Below are 17,713 nucleotides of genomic sequence, written 5' to 3'. Positions count from 1 at the left end.
ATGCAAACACAATATGTAGGAAACTAATGAAGGAGCCACGATTTCGCATCCAGAATCACAGAAGGGACGGGTCCCAGGAAGCTATGTGCAGCTTAATTTCTACCCAAGGGAAAAGCAGTCGTTAATGAACCATATAAACGATCGGTTTTTGTTTCCCGCGGGTAATATGCTTTTGCAGCTGTTGATGATTAACTTTCTGACATTAATGAAAAAAGATAGCTGGTGTAGAAGGTTTACCCTTTGGTCCCCACCCTTCATACAAACGTAGACGAACGAATTAATAATTGATCCCAACGGAAGTCAATGCGTGCTCCAGACTTTACCGTCGACAATTGACGTTGGCAGAGTTGCTGCGCACCTCTTGGATTCATTTATAAAAGCTAATTTTGGTAAGTAGTTCACGATAAAATGTAAGCGAAATGAATTTCTAGCTCATTAGCAGTGAACGTAAGCGGCCTGACACGTTCAGTGGGATAACTGAATGCTATTTTGAGGCGATGGCTTGCAAAAATGGTTTTTCTTTGGGTCGAGGTCGAATCTTCATTTCGTTCTCTATGAGGTGTCTCGTAAGTCAAGCCATTCTGATATAAGGGTTCTCGGAGGTTTTACGGGGAAATTTCAAAATCTATATCAATGTCTACGCTCACAGCACTGAGGTGCAATTCGTAATCTACTACTGAATAGGGCAGTTCGAAAAGTACAATGGAACATTCAAACATAGCAGCTTTGAAAAACATAGGGTCGCTCGGCTCTTGGACGCCGCTTACTCTATATTGTTTGATGAAACTAAGTTTATATTATAGCTGGAGAACATGATCATGGCATCTCTATTTCAGTTGGGGTTGGATATCACGAGAAGTTTTAAAAGTAACTAACCTCGGGCTTTGTGCACTTCCGTACTTAACTACAGCCTTCTCCGTTTCGGTTTCGATCGTTTGGTTGGGGATTTTAAGAAAACCACGACGATAACGGCAACGGGAACGTCACTAGATAAAAGGTTTAATGAGCACAACAATGGTTGTGCACGTGCGTTATAAATCTTTGAAAATTTCTTTACGTCCTCTACAAAAACAACAACGTGAAATGGCCAAATGCAAACTTTGCTTTGACTGGAGAACGTGAACAACGACGGCTAATTTTTAAATTTCTATTTCTAATTTAACGCTGTGTTCCATATTCAGTTTGGAGATAGTTTAACAATAAGAAACAAACTAAATTAGACGATAACAAACAAACTATATTAGAGTATTGCAAGATTCGTAGGTAAAATATAGATTCACTTTTTCGGTAACCAACGTTGACCACGGCGTCGCCTTCTTATTTCGGGTGCAGTATAGAATTTCACTTCCTCGAACTAAGTTCGTAATTCGAACACTGTTCACAGCTCTCTGAAAAGGTTGTGCTTTTAAATTGTAGTGGAATTCACGACAATTTTTTCGTGATTACGACAAGTCGCAGAGTTTGAAAAATGATTAAATCATGATACTGCAAAATTTTCATGTTCGTGTGCACCTGCTGTAAAATAATTTAGTTAAGTGATAATTTAGACAAGCCAGGTGTCACAAAAGCTAAGACCCAAGACATAAGACCCCTCCGGCGAAAACTAACACCCCTCACAAAACTGGTTCAGGATTCAGGTGTTTCCTTTCAGTCGGTAATGTATATACTGTGGGATTTTTTACGCCGTTAACTAACGGCGTAATTACTTCCAGTCGGTATTACGCCATTAACTAATTAACGGCGTAATTTTTTTCAGTCGGTGATGTATATACTGGAAGATGTTACGCCGTTAACTAACGTCTTCGAATCCGGGACGAAGCATAAGGCTGACGACTTTTAATGAGTACAATCTCCTCGATGTCGACGATCAAAACGCGTTCATTTTTACCATACAGCTGCATCCTCTGGAAAGTACTGTATAGAAATACCTTGTGTGTGTATTATTATAGTAGCTAACACCGTTTGCCGCTCCGGCCACGCAACACATTCGTCCCCTCTTCTTGATTTCACTTATCTCCACCATAGTTGCCGATGTGTCTTCACATTTTTTTACGTCACAGCTGTGTAACATGATCCTTTTGGCCGCGCGCTCAAGGAATAAGTTACCAGTAACCGGATCCTTACGTTTGCGCAAAGATCTCTGGGATTGTTACGGGGCAAACATTGCAGCCCGTTAGAAAGAAATGTATGACGAAAGGCAGTTTCGATGTTCAAAAAACCGATTTTTGAGAGAGATCAACTCTTTTTCGCCGCAGTTTCATCATAGATGGATTAAGATAATTTTAATACAAGGTAGGTTTAAGTTTTGGTGGGAATTACCCCGAAATATGTTACGAAGTATACCTATAAACTTCTCTCCTTACTTAAGGTTTATTTGTTAAATGGTCATCGTGTAATGGTCTCGACGTCTTACAAAATTAGCCATTTGTACCTACTCATCATCGAAGAAAAAAACGTTCAGTTTTTGAGCCGATTATCAAGGCTGGTTCGTTCTCATAGATCACAACAAATAAGCAATGCCGGTGTTAAAAGTTGTTTCAGCACTCTTTTGTATTACAAAGCCAAGAATATAGCTAGAGGTACACTTAACACAATTAAGCAAAACTGATAAGGCTTTAATGAGTTATTTCTTGGCGATTCATCATGACCAAATATTTCTAAGTAGAGTTGGTACAAATGGGTCGCTTAAGGAGCGATGCACAACTGAATATATGTCTCCAGTTTCTGCCGGAGTTCCCGTGATCTTACCTTTCCCGAAAGGTCCTCCAAGGAGCTCGAGGAGAAAAATGGCAGCTCAAAAGCGTTTGGATTTTGCTCAAACAGACTATCGCTTGACCCAGGGGTTTCCGCAAATGTTTCATCGCTTATTCCACCGTTTCAAAGAGTAACAGCTCGGTTCAAAAACATTTCCATCACGCTGACAACGACTTCTCTCCCTTGAGGAGGTATATTTTCAGGTGTCGTAAGTTTTATTTGATACGTCGACAAGTATGAAGACAGGCTGTACTTACATAAACATAACTGATAACACTTAAATGAGTTGTCTCTTAGCGATTTATGACTAATTTTGTAATAGGTCGAGACCGTTACGCGATGATGATTTCACAATAGACCTTACGCAAGGAGAGAGGTATATCTATGTATTTTGTAACATGTTTCGGGGTAATTTCCGCCAAAACTTACACCTACCTTGTTATAAAATCATCTTAATCCATCTATGATAATACTCAGTGCGGCGGAATTATAAGCAACATATTTCTGCTTTTTCTTTTAGAAATCAAGCCAGCTGTGATAGCATGCTGTAATTTTAATCAGCACGGCCTCTTAAAAGTAATTAGATCTTTGCAGTACCGTCGGAAGATTTTGGGATATTCTTCACACTCATTGTGGAAACGGCAGCATTGAACAGAAACGTGAAAACCATTTTGACAGAATACTCAAACATTTTGATTGAAAGAAACTCCTTTTCCATAACAATGGGATATGAAAACAACACTGTTAATATTCAAGAAGAAGAGGATGCAACCAGGTTACAAAGAAATAGCATCAGCAGTAGGGATCTACACCCACAGCGCCAAGAGGTTGAAGGATGGAAGACGTTCGCTCAGGATACAACTCTGCACGGGGCCAGATTTTTTTCCACGGATAACGTTTTCAGAAGACTGGTTTGGATTGTTGCAGTTAGTGGATGTACGGTTTTCTGCATTCATCAAGTTTACAATTTCGTTGGACACTATTATGAACGTCCATTTGGTACAAAAATAACAGTTGACATTGGTGATGATAATACAGACCTTCCCTTCCCTGCTGTAACTCTGTGTAATCTTAATGCCCTCGACAAACGGCGTTACATAAACTATTACGTAACTCATAACTACAGCAAAGAGATACTGGACAAAAAGCTTCAGGATTTGGCTCTTATGATAAGAAGATCGAAAGAGGTTTCTACAGAAGAGGTCCGAAACCGCACTCCAGAACTTTTTCATCGGCCAGAAGTTGGTGACGAAACAGAAATGTCGCAATGGATGTTTGGTCATCAAATAGAAAGAATGCTTTTGCCAAACAGCCCACACTTCAGTTCCTGTTCCATTAATGGCTTGCAATGCAACACAGATAACTTTACCAGCTCCCTGAGTGCATTAATGGGATTCAAGTGTTATACATTCAATTCTGCAGTAAAAGGCACGCCATTATTAAAAACTTCATCAGCTGGCCGACTGAGTGGCTTGAGTCTTCGTCTTAACATCGAGCGAGACAGCTATATTACAAATTTACTTTCGCCTTCTGTTGGAATTATTATCCTGATACACGACCAGAAGACTTATTCTCCCGTGGAAGAGTTTGGTATCGCAATTCAGCCCGGAATGTCTACATTTTGTGCCATAAAAAGAAGAAAGGTAAGAAAAACAGACAGACAGCGCATACGCAAACAAGCTGACCAGCCGACCAGCCAGCCTGTAGGCGGTTAGTCAGTTAGTAAAGTCACTTATAAAGCCTCTCAGAGAGTCATCTGGTTGCTTATCAGCTTAAATTGTGAAAGGATCGAGGCAGATTTTTAAGCTCTGAGCACCACGCAAGACCCATTACGTCGAAGAAAAAATGTCGTGGAGCCAATTAGCCAATTCACATTACACGCTAACCATTCACTCAGCTAATCTAACCAGCCAGCAACTTAGTTAGACATTCAGGCAGTCACGTAGTTAGGCTTCCGTCATTGCGTCTGTCAGTTGATCAGTCAGTCAGTCAATTACTCAGTAAAATAGTCACCTCGTCAGTCTGAAAGACAGTCTGTGAGGCATTCAAGCAATCAGTCGTCAGCAAAAGTCACTTGTAAGCCGCCACCTTACCGATTTGCCCAAGGCTAAAAGCAACCCCCTTTTTGAACACTACATACTACTTTTTTATCAATGTTTGACAAGCTTTTGTAAATAGGACACGTGTTTTTATAGATGATTAACTTGATGAAGCCGTATGCAACCAACTGCAGGAGTGGATCTCTTATGTTCGACAGCAACTTGGCATACACGAAACAGGCCTGTATGATAAATTGTCGAAACGATTACATGATTAAAGAGTGTGGCTGCACTGCATCAAAATTCCAAGGTTAGTTCCAGTGCATCCATATGAATTCAAAAACATAAAAGTTACGAGTGACGATCCATACGCAAAAAATTAGATAATGTACACTCTAAACATTTTGTGGGGATTTATTTCGTCGATGGAAGATTTGAAGGGAATGAGGGCATAAAAATATTATCACTTCAGTTTTTCTTAGTTGTGCAATTTAAACCAATCAACAATAGGCGCTCTTTTTGAAAATGGATTCCATGCTCCCGTGCGTCTATTCCGTTACAATTGCAGATGAGGTCAAATTTTGGTATGAACAAAATTTGGCGTAGCTGAGTATGTCAATGATTTTCTTGAAATATTGACATCTTCTTTGATTCATTGTTAATAGAGGCACGGCAACAGGGAGCTTTTTCTATTTTAAATAATAAATGAGCAAGAACATGTGTAATTTTGTTTATGCCAAGGTGAGAAATAATCAAATTGGGCAAATAATGCAGCCATTAATATTATATAGATGTAGTTTGTAGTTGGGATGATACTCAGAGGCCGAAGGTCATTAAGTACAAGAACTGTAAACATTAAAAACAATCTCTGTTATTTGACAGCCAATCGACCAGTTCCATTATGTTCAGTGAATGACACGATTTTGTGCGCTTTCTCATCGTATGGTATGTAAATAAAATTATGCTTGAAAAAAAGCAGCCACTCTATTCCAAAATAATTATAAATTTAAACCAAACGACTACTTCCGCTAATGTTAAGTCCTCGACTTTCTTCTAACCACTAACCGCTGAAGACGACAGATAAGTGGTTAAAAAGGACTGAACAGTTTACTGGTTATTGCTATTCGTTTTACGGAGCTGAGTGAAAACTCCTGTATTTCCTGCTTTTTGATTGGCTAAAATGCACGAGCACAAGTTCGTCACGTTGGACAAAAAAAAACTTTGAATGTACTTATCACAAGGCAAGGAAAGGATTTATTTACTCCAAATCTCACTTACCCTTGAACAAGTCAAACAAGTATATCTTACGTGCACATTGTTTCTTCTCAAGCTGAAATTAAATTTTTCAATCTGTATTGATTAGCGAAACTTGCAGTATGACCTGGAACTGTTTCAGAAAAACTGACTTGAAACCGGAAAAAAAAAACTTTAACACAACACGTACGATGATTGATTTTTCCTGCAGCAAAGTTTGGCACTTCGCGAGAGAGAACAGAATGTGAAAAGGAGTGTCGCGAGCCATGTGAACATGTGGAGTACAGGACATCCTTTTCGTATAGCGGACTTCAGAAGGACGCTTACATTGAATACTTCATGTCCATACTTAACGACAATGCGACATCAGCCATGGAACTCGAGATGTACAGGCCCTTGTTGAACATGACGGAAGAGGAAAAGGAGAAATTTATTGAGTAAGTAATTCATCTCTTCATTTACTCATGTTAGACTCACTAAACGACGAGTAAGTGCAATGTACATTGAAAAAAAAAAATAAAAACAACGTTCAGTTGTTAATCTATGCTTATGGAAAATTTTTTGGCAAAATCAAAGCACATAGACAATCAAATTCCCCTCATATGAGAACAAGACTTTTGAAAGAACCTCTTGGATCAATGAATATTTTTTTATTTATATATCCGAATCACATGAATGTAATTTTAAAAAAGGTAACTATATTTTTCCGCAGCAAAAACATTATCTCTCTGGACATCTTTTTTGAAGATTTGAGTGTTGAGATAATTGAGCAAAAACCTGTTTTTGAAATCTGGGCGTTGACTGGTGAGTACTGAGGTTAAGGTTTGATTATTGACAAAGGGGAAATGGCCATTATTTCATCGTTACTTTGGTGGACTAAAAGCTAACAAACAAATGAATTATTGATGAAATCTGAGCCAGAAGTCTTATCGTACTTTTTTTACCTCTGAGTTTTTCCACTGGGTCGTAATTGTATGTGATTTGTTTTACCTGGCCTGAATTGGATTGTGTTTTCCTGTGTTGACGATTTCCTGTGTTCAGTGGTTATTGACCTCTCGTCCAATTTCAATTCCCGATTGTTTCCTGCGATTAATTAAGGGGGGGATCGTCAAGGAAACATATGCCCCCCTTCTTTTTGTCAAGATAAAGTGGCAAAAATAAATGGATTTGTTCCCAAATTCCAGTAACACTCTAGTAAAAGAAAAATATCCCTTTCTCACTGGTAAAGCCTGGCTGTGCCCATGGATTCATAAAATTTTGGTCAATGATGAAGATAAGATAATTTGTTGACCCACACACCATTTTAACAGTGATCTATCCTTCTGTTGCTCCACCAGGGAACTTAGGCGGCACTTTCGGTCTCTTCCTCGGAATGAGTTTCCTCACTCTCCTGGAATTCTTCGATTTTATTTTCAGGAGAATCCTACACTTGTTCAAAGCAAGAAAATAAAACCTACATTTTACGTGAAGCAGTAGATAAGTAGTTTTTTAGAAAAGCTTTTCAAGATAAAAATTAGTGATAATAATTTTGAACGACGTTCGACCTCGCTGAGGTCAAAATGACCTCAGCGAGGTCGAACGTCGTTCAAAATTATTATCACTAATTTTTATCTTGAAAAGCAGCAGATAACTCATGAATAATGCTTTTGACTGAGACCTTTGTTTGTACGTACAGAGTGACTTGCCTTTCATGTATCCTTTGGCCACAGTTTTCTTATTTGTAAATTAGTCGACGCTTACACTTTTTAAATAATGTGCTTATTTCCACATTCATTTATCTATTTATTCACTAAAACATACTAAGAATGTTATGACATAAGCTGTAACTTCCGTGTAGAGTCATGACTGCTGATGATGTTTTCGTTTATTTGCGATGATCGAGTCGCAAGATTTCCACCCTCGCAATCGCAGACGTTAGATACTGGAACAAGTGTTAGGGGAAAATTTATGTGTTTTAGTTTCGGACAATTTGTAGTATTTTTCTGTCGTGTAGTTCAAGTTTTATTTTCAATTCAAGTTTTATTTTCTGGGTTTCAATCTACCTCTTCATTTTGGTTCGTTCTTTGACTAAACCGGGTGAGCTGTAAAGAATGATGAATGAATGGGTTCTTTTCAGATTGTTCCTATATTGTGCAAATTATCGCCGAAATTTTGTATTAGTGTAGTTTATCATAAAACTTTGAAGTTGCGATTTTTCGTGGGTTTCTGGACATACTTATTCCTAAACTCTTCGTATATTATCATTTCCTATTTATTCTAGTTCATTCGAGTTCTTTCGTTTTCTACTGTTTAAAATATAGAAAAGCCACAGTTGTTTTCGGAAATAGATTTTGCATTGTTACGTTGTCTTCATTGTGCAGCTGCCTGTCGGTGCTTTTGTTGTTCAATTCTAGTAAATATCGTGAATTCAGAGAACAGTAGAACCTCACACCAGTTCATACTTAAGCAAGTACTTTGTAAAAGTTTTTTGATTTCTGATTAAGTTGAAGACGCTAGAGGTCATGTCAGTTGTTAGTCTGACTTAGCAATAAAAGTTACTGTGGAACCAAAACGCTGTCCCATCCTTGACGTCCCTGAAAGCTCGCTTTGAGTATGTAGCCGTGTACGAGAAAATCGTGACGAGTCTCTGTTTTCGCTTCCGAGTCGTCTCTACCATGCTGATTTCCCCAATTATTGTTGTGCCTTCTGCGAAAGTTCTGCATTTTGGGCGTGAAAACCTATCGTCATACGAGATCCCATCAACATGAGAGTAATCCTTCGACTCTATACCAGGCTCTTTTGCAGCTTTACTAATTTTCCATGCCAGCCATGAAAACCGGGCGAAAAGTGGAAAACGACGAAAACAGTCATCACGATCGCCAGTGTAATGGCAACGCAGATCTTAATGCTAAAAACAACAACAATAATCAGAGCCCTGAGGATTGGGAAATAACATGAAAAGAAGTAAAGTAACTCATCTCAGAATTATAGAAAAGAAGTATGAATAACTTTATCCAAACCAAGAAAACTGTCCCGATATCATGGAGAAGAAAGTGAATCCTGGGATATCACACGTGATCTTAAGTCTCACAGCCATGTTAGAAGAAGCCATTAGTCCACAATACCCTCTTCGCATTGAAGGTTCTACTATTCCTTGAATCAAACGTATAATCCTACTTCCAATCAGAGGAGACGAAGTTTAATAAGAAATTTTGGTGAAAGTCCTACTTCTAAAACCAACCATTAGGTGCTATTCTGTTGTGTAATTTCTCAGTACAACTAACACTGAGCGAGTGCCGGACCTAAACTAGGTTTGAGCGACTCCATTTTCTTTTCCGGCTCTGTTCTTTCACACCCATCGTGACAAAAACTTAGAAACACCAGGTTACCTTGTAGTTGAACTTAAGACGTATCAAACATCGTAAAAAAGGTAGACTTCTACTTTCAGAAAATTAGTACAGACCCTCGTGCAGCAACTGGCTAAACTTAGGATTACTCCTTGGAGGGGCCCTTGTCCGACTGCCAAAGTCCTCTTTACCATAAAAAGGCGAGAATCAGGTTTCTTTTTTTTAGAAAATCAAATTTTGAAATCTTAAATCAATCGCTTGGAGAGTTTTATCAGGGCTGAGAAGGAATTTCGTTTCAATGATCCTGAAAGAACGGAGTTAAATACTTGTTCTAAGTTATCCATTATATGGCCCTGTTCTGCAAGCCTGAAAACTCTTGGAAGCCTGTAAGCAATGTAATTTGTTGTGAGGTGAATCGGAAGTTGTTGTTTGGAGACTTTTCCAGTTAAGCCTTTTGTTTTGTTAAGCTTTGCCTCTTGCGCCTACGTGATGTTTTGGTAGATTTATGTTTTTTTGGCTCAGCTCGTGGATTTCCTTGTTACCGTGTTAGACATTTAGACAATTAGACAGTTTCACAGGTGGTCGTGTTTGCGTTGGTAAAGCTGGCCTTGAGTTCTACCCACACTGAAGTTCCTGTTTGTGTGCGCAATTCCTGTGCGCAGCTGTTAGGTTTGCGTGCGCGATTCCTGTGCGCAGCTGTTAATGTCCAATTTGTTCCTTGGCGCTCGACGAGTACTTCGGTGAGGGCCACCCAGTTTCCCCCTTTTTGCAAAATAAACGGATACACTGTGGAAACTCTCACGGTCAGCTAGCCCAAACATGTCTACGGTTTTCCAACTCAGATGCACATAGCATTAGATGCATAGAGCGTCGCTGTAGTAGCTCTCGAGAAGAGAATAAAAGAAGAAGAATACAGCGTCTTGGCATCTGTCGTTAATTCGGCCGAGCAAGCTGTAAAACCCCAACATAATGAACAGGACTGACAAATGGGAAAAGTCTCCACCAAAAGATCATTTTTTGTTGAAAAGTCTTTAACTGGTCGAAACGCACACGATCCTAGCCTCCCAAATGAAAGATACTGCTTTAAAAGAGTGGATAGAGCTCGATGTTCGTTCCGAACGCCCACCTCAGTTCTAAGTGTTGTTCGCTCATTCTAAGCTATACTAAGAAGTTTGGCTGAAAAGACTGAAAGGCCGGCGAACACAGGTGGACAGGCTAACATAAGGAAGTATGTTGCAGATAAGGTGTAGCATCTTCATTTCAGATAAGGTGTAGCATCAGTTCATTTCATATTGTCAAATGTAGTGGACTCATATTCCAAAAAGTTCATTCTAATGTTTTTGCCTCCGTTGAGTGCGAAAATGAAAGCCAACATTTCTAATTCGTAGGCACCTAAAGCCTTTTCGTTTTAATTAGTAACTGCACCCTACGGGAAGATGAAAGCAGGAATCGAAATGATTGTAATTTTCTTTCTTAGTGTCCTTTCAGCACACACGACTCACATCGTCCGCATTTACATTAAGACTTTGAAGCTCAAGTTTTGGTCAGCATACATCATTATTACTGACAAATCGACATCTTGACAGATCAAGTTCTTTACAATCCGTGTGTCGTAGCCAAGTTTTGGTTATGGAAATTTCCGAGAAAATTGATTTTCAATAGCGGCCAATTTATGCCAAATATTTTCGTGATTCTTTACTTGACTCCTCGCTTCAAAAATTATAACAGAAAAATAATTTCGATCAGCGTCTTTTTAATTTGGTTTTTAAATCCCTCTTCAGTTTCATAAAATAATGCAATTATATACCACTGAATTAATTTATCGAGGTTACTCTTCAGGTCAGGATCATCGGAAAAACTTGACAAGAAACAACTTTCATTTGCTTGAAATGAATTGACATACAGCGTTTCTAGCTGATCAAATCATACCTGAAGGTGTCGGCTTGAAATTCAAGAAGAGTAAACATTGAACTCTTTGATGGTTACAGCCGAAAGTGGTTTGAGCGGCCGGACTGTCGTGTTTCCTCAGGAACACTTTGCCATTTCTTGTCCATGAGAGCTTGAATTGGTTGCTCCCCTTAAATGATTGGACTAAATAGAGTAAATCTCCAAGCGTGGGTATAAGACTTCGTTTATGTAGAGTATTTAATGTATTTCTTTCTCCATGAAACTCACATTATCTCTACCGTTACAAAATCACTCGCTAATATTCCTACCTCATAGCTAATAATCTGTTGAATTAGATTTCACGAGAATTCACAATGAGTATTCATTACACTCAGAAAAAGCTGTTCTCGAGGCCCATTGAGAAACAATTCTGAACGTTTACAATTCAGTTGACCAAAAAATTCAAGTGTAAATCTTAGATTGTAGGCTACGTATTTTTCGAACAACTTCCTGTAAAAATATTGCGATCTCAAGGATTTGATGAAAGATTCTATGACGGCCAAACTTTTGAGAGCTAAATGAATAAAGGGTGAAAGTTTCTAGAGAAACAGCGGTGCTGCGTCGGTTGGGGTAACAAGATAATTTGGTCATATCAACTATCGTCATAGCGAATGACGAAGGGCTAACGCTCAAAACGTCAGCCTTTTCACTCGTTACGGTGGCCACTTTACAATTTCTACTTAGTTGATATAACCAAATTATTTTGAGAGCTAAAGTTCAAATAAGATCGAAAAAAATTCATTGATCGGATCTCGATTGATGAGTGGCTAGACTTCAACTTGGAGTCCAAGTTCTGGTTGAAATTGTCATGGTTTGCTCCTCTATGATTGCATGATAATGTCCCTTGTCCCTTGCTGCGTAGATCGCTTTCATTATCATCTCATAAAACCGCGGTTCACTTATATGATTTCATATATTCACAGCCATTAATTTCCCTTGAATCGTTTACCTTGATGTTAAATGAAAATATTCGTCGCAATTTTACAAACTTTTCAATAACACGAAAAAAATTGCTCTGAATTCAGATAAAAAAATGTTTAAACTGTATTTGTAGGTTTCTTGTCAATAAATGAGCTACGGGAGAAGTATTGCCCTTACCTAACAACATTCTTAAAATAGAGTGGTTACGTGTTCCTGTTTGCTCGTTCAGAACTTCCCGTTGAATCGACCTATTCTCTATTATTAGATATGATAGAAGTCACGCAAAAAACTACTGCGAACAGCCGTTACCATTAACACATCATTAAGTGAGTTCATGAAATTCACTTTTTGTAAAGTTCAACATAATTTCTTCAGCTTATTAGGTTGAATGGTGCCAACAAAACAAGGTTTTTCCAGGTTTGTTTAATAAAAAGGAGTACCTTCGCGTCAAACGGAATTCCATACGCTGCGAAGCATGGTGTTCAATGGTGCGAACAGCCATTACGATCTCCACGTAATTTCCCTTGATTCACGTCACTCTTAACACTTCATTGAAATTCACGTTTGTAAAGTGGAAAATGATTTTTTAGCCAATTATGTTGAATGGTGCCAACAAAGCAAACCTTCGCGTCAAACGGAATTCAATGCGGTGTGAAGCAAGTTTCATTTGAAGAGTGGTTTCTATCGATCAGTGACGGTAAGGTTTCCAGTTCAAGAGAAGCAAAATCAGATTAAGTTTTGGGTGAGTAGAAAGAATTCATCCACTAAAGATGACTTATAAGAACTGAATAATTTTGCAGAAACAAGTTTTGTAACATTCTTTTCTTTCAACACTTTCAGACCCCTATGGTAATTATAAAATTCAGTCCACTCTTCGAGCGGATCATTTATATTTTGTGACACTTAATTAGTTTTACCGTTCTTGTTGCAAGCGACTCTGAATGGGTGTACAAAAAACGATCTTTATTTTCGGGTTATATTCGCTTTACAGATATTTTAAAGGGCGAAGGAATTAAACCACGGAGCCGTTAAGAACTGATCAACAAGCTGCTGATTGTTCAAAACTGCTAAAAAAAATGGTCCCTGATAAATTATTAACAGGGTAATCAAAATACCAACCCCAATAACGCGAACCATTATTCGTTCCCCTCGCGGGTAGTTCGAGCTAGCGAGGTTCCCCTGTACCTTTGAATTCCAATCTAAAAATTTTCAAACCATTTCTGTAGGTGCTCTGTGAATAGAAGATCTGATAAACGCTAAGAAAGATGTCCTGTTTTTACCACGTATCTAACAGTATTGTAAAATGGAGTGGCTACGTGATCCAACGTTCAGAACTTTTCGTCTGTTGACTTCAACAATTAGACACATCAGAAGTCACCTGTCAATCGACCTAAAATTTAGCCATCAACAGTGAAAAGGGTCGATGATTATTTTTAATCTAAATCGTTAAGAAGCAGCTGAATATTAATCGTCAAGCGGTTTACTGAACGTTGTTTCAGATCTCTCTATTCTAGCCACTTGCCACGAGCAGTTTCAGATCTAGAAGAATATTTGGACTTGTAAATTAGACGGATAAAACTGATGGCTTTAAGATATTTTGCGTCAAATAACGTTGTGATATTTAAAAACAGTTTTTTCAGTTGATGACTTAACTGTACATTACGATACTGCTAATGTTTGAAACTACTAATTTATTTTTGGTGCAGCACTAAGAATTACATTTCAGTTCACTTCTTTAGAGACAGACCCAATACGTATTACAAATTAAGAGAAACTCAATATCAATTGAAACTGATAGGAGAAATATCTTCGTAATAAACGTCAACTGTTTAAGGCCATAAAACGTAAGCGTCAAATATCAAAGCCCTTGAAATGTACCGTATTTGTTCGATTGAGCGCCCGAGGTGCTTATTTAATTTTTGGACTTTCAGGGTGGGCGTTTATTCGAGGCGGGCGCTTTTTCGAGGCTGGGCGCTCATTAAATTTTCACCTTTTTTTTTTTTGTGGCTGAAAGAACTTTGCGCCCACACGGACATTTCAGTTAAAACTTTGAGAAAAAAATCCAACGTTGTCATAAAATTTTCAGACAATGAAACTAGAGATTGTAAGCCATTAAAGAATTACCGTAATAATCAACACCCGTATTCCTCTTGTGCACTTAATTTTTTGGGGGGGGAGGGGGGTGGGCGCTTAAAGTACTTTTTCGGGGTGGGGTGGTGGGGGTGGGCGCTTATTCGAGGCTGGGCGCTTATTAACTTTTTCTAATGGGCTCCTGCCACTACCCAATATCCCACAATTTACGTCTCTCTAAAGTGCACTGCTATTTATCAGTGCCGCGCATAACTCTGCAATGCAACTATTCCAAGATGAAACTCGTCTTAAAGTGAGTTAAGCAATTTGAGTGAGACAGAATTACTTTTAGACAAAATATGTTGGATTGGCGCCAAAAGATAAAGTTTTTTCCCGCTTCACTCAATGAGACAGAGCACCATCGCCTCGTGTGCGAGTGACGAAGTTTGAGCATCGATTTTGCAGATCGATATTACTGAAAAATTTCAATCGCTTAATTTATTTGATCTCGTGACCCAGGAAATCATTTACTCAGTGTTGCCAATCAATGAACTCAGGAAGAAGAAAAGGGTGTACACAAGTACCACTCTCAGAAAAGCTACATGCATAACAAGTCATCTAATTTCAAATTCAGTGCGAAGAACGGAAAGTAAAAGTTTTTTACTCTCAAGGTCACCTTGAAGGCGGTTGAGGGTGTTAAATTGAAATTTAAGAAATATTTTCTTGATCGTGAATTTGACATAGAATTTGATCTAAAAAAGGAGTCTAAGAGTAGTAGAGAGTATAAGAAGTAGGAATTTCCAGGAATTCCAGTACGAGGTTAACTTTTACCAGAGCGATTCAATTTCTTTTTATCAAGCTGACCAAAGTAATTAGAGTATAGCTTGCCGCGAAATATACTACACAAGTTCTAATCACGGTAGAAATGGGACATCTGCTTTCATGTCAAATTCACAATCACAATTAGAAAAAGGGGGACAGAAATTCTACCTGTAAGATAAGACCGCCAAGAAAGGAATAGGAAATAATCAACTTGCTTATTGGTAGTTTGGAAAATATGGAATGCCGGAATTTGGAACCGGAGCCGGAATACTCGAAATACCCGGAATTCCCGGAATGACCGAAAAATAACAAATTCAAAAAAACAATAAAAGTAAATAAATAAATAAGAACATTGATGATTAAAAGTTAATGGTAAATTCAGAACTTAATTAATAATTTGATACGAAAATTGTCTCTGAGGGTCCCGAAAAAAAAACACTTACCGGCACTGTTCATTGAGATGTACGTATTAGAATTTAAAAAAGTCTGCGTCAGGCCAGTAGTCCATACAGCCTAAGCGACGAAATATTTCTACTTTCCCTTCCCCTGGATGGGATGCTAGTCCATCACATGGTTACTCCCCGTTTTAAATTCGCCTCCACCCATTTACACACCACTAGGATGTCTCTACAATACAATACAATACCATACAATACAATTTCGAGAGGGTAGATACATGATTAACCCAGTAATATATACCTTTAAATATATACCTTGCACTGATGGATTCTTCTAAACAAGGTTTATATTCTAAGGTATATACTCAAGGTATTTATAATAGACGCGAAAAGGTGTCGAGTAACTGACGATCTCTCAATTTTAACTGTAGACGGCTGGTCTTAATGGTAGCTGCTTTGAAAGCTCCCAATGTGTGGTTAATAATTATTTAAGGTAGAGTATTAATTTATGGTAGTTTGGAGCATTTTTCAATTGAACTATTAAACTAATTGGAAATATTGCGTTTTTTTAATCTTCTGCAATGATTCCGGCTGGAAAAGCGTGGCAGCCTAATGGTCATGGCGCCCTAGAAATCCTACAGGTGTGTAAATGGGTGGAGGCGAATTTAAAACGGGTAGAAACCATGTGATGGATTAGCATCCCGTCCAGGGGGAAGGGAGAGTAGAAATATTTCGTCGCTTAGGCTGTGTGGGCTACTGGCCATGCCGGCCTGATGCAGACCTTTTTTTACTTCTATTACGTGCATCTCCATGAACAGCACCGGTAACTGTTTTTTTTTTTTTTTTTTGGGACCCTCAGAGAAAATCTTCGTATTAAATTATTTAATGAAGTTGTGAATTTATCATCAATTTTCAATCATCAATATTCTTATTCATTTATTAATTTACTTATTTTTGTTTAATTTATTATTTTTCGGTCCTTGCGGGAATTCCGGGTATTCCGGGTATTCCGAGTATTCCGGTTCCGTTTCCGAATTCCGGCATTCCAAATTTTCCAAACTACCTTGCTTATTATAATTTTTGTACTGATTATATGGCTTAGTGATATAATATTTCCATTCCTTTTCCCAACACCAATATAAGGAAACCCTTAAAATACTTCAGATTTAACACAGTATTGAAACAAACGACAGCTTTTTGTACATGGTCCGTACTATTAACCTTTTTTAAACCGATATATGTATGTTTTCATTTTGTTGACAAAAGTTTGGACCGAGACCAAAACTGTTCCTTCGACTTGATACATTTCTACGTTCAGAGGTGTACACACACTGATTTTCAAATATTAATATTTGCGTAGTCACCAAACAGATGAGAGGTAAAACCACCAGAAAAGTAAACAAATGACACTCAGGAAAACAACGCTTCGCTGTTCCCTATGAAAATTCGCCGGTTACTCATTATAGCCCAAAAACGAAGTAAATATTGACAGCTCGCAGTGAAAAGACTGAAAGCTCTAATTTGTATGTAACCGCCGCCCAGTTAGCTCAATGGATAGTGCGCTGGACTGTTGTGCGGGAGGTCGAGGGTTCGAGCCCCGGCCGGGCCAACACTCAAGGTCTCAAAATAATTGAGAAGAATTTGCTACCTTTCTGTAACATCAAGAAATGGTTAGATATTCTAGTCTTCTCGGATAGGGATGAATAAATGGAGTCCCGTCTCCTGCAGGATTGGGGGTAGGAGACGTTAATTTCCTACGCACGAGATTACTATGGGATGGATGTCCTCCCCTGGGGTGGGATGGGTGGGTTTACTGGGCTCGCAGTAATTCGCGCAAGCTGTTGCGGTGTCCCTGTCGGTTGGCGAAGCTAATAAACGATAAACTAAACTAAGAACGATTGTGGCCTGGACGATTTAGAACGGCCAGGTATATTCCACAATAATGGAACTGATGGTGAAAGATGATCGTGGAAAAGGGATTGTATGAGTTTAGCGTCTTCACTCATAGTTAAACCTCTAGTCTTTGAAAGAGCTTTGACTCGATATACATATGTGCTGACCGCGACGAGTATTAATCGAAATTCCCTCGAAGAAAAGTCGAGTTATATTTCAACGTCGCAGCATTGCTTCGGAAAGTCGATAGAGGCATTCCTGTAGAATTTCGGAAGGTCGCAAGCGTGAC

General features: G+C 38.6%; 1 protein-coding gene across 1 annotated transcript; it reads left to right on the top strand.

The window, feature by feature from the left end:
- The first annotated feature begins 258 nt into the window (after positions 1-258).
- Positions 259-8,598, top strand: LOC111334491 (acid-sensing ion channel 2-like). Its single transcript, XM_088755365.1, has 7 exons — positions 259-389; positions 3,275-4,397; positions 4,950-5,103; positions 5,676-5,738; positions 6,259-6,484; positions 6,760-6,851; positions 7,385-8,598. The coding sequence occupies exons 2-7, from the start codon at positions 3,477-3,479 to the stop codon at positions 7,495-7,497; spliced, it is 1,569 nt and encodes a 522-aa protein (XP_088611491.1). The 5' UTR covers positions 259-389; positions 3,275-3,476; the 3' UTR covers positions 7,498-8,598.
- The last annotated feature ends 9,115 nt before the right edge of the window (positions 8,599-17,713 follow it).

The sequence above is a fragment of the Stylophora pistillata genome, chromosome 3 (assembly GCF_964205215.1).
Source record: "Stylophora pistillata chromosome 3, jaStyPist1.2, whole genome shotgun sequence".
NCBI classification, from domain to species: domain Eukaryota; kingdom Metazoa; phylum Cnidaria; class Anthozoa; order Scleractinia; family Pocilloporidae; genus Stylophora; species Stylophora pistillata.
Note: the sequence above shows the minus strand (reverse complement) of the source record. Positions and strands in the feature narration are given on the sequence as shown.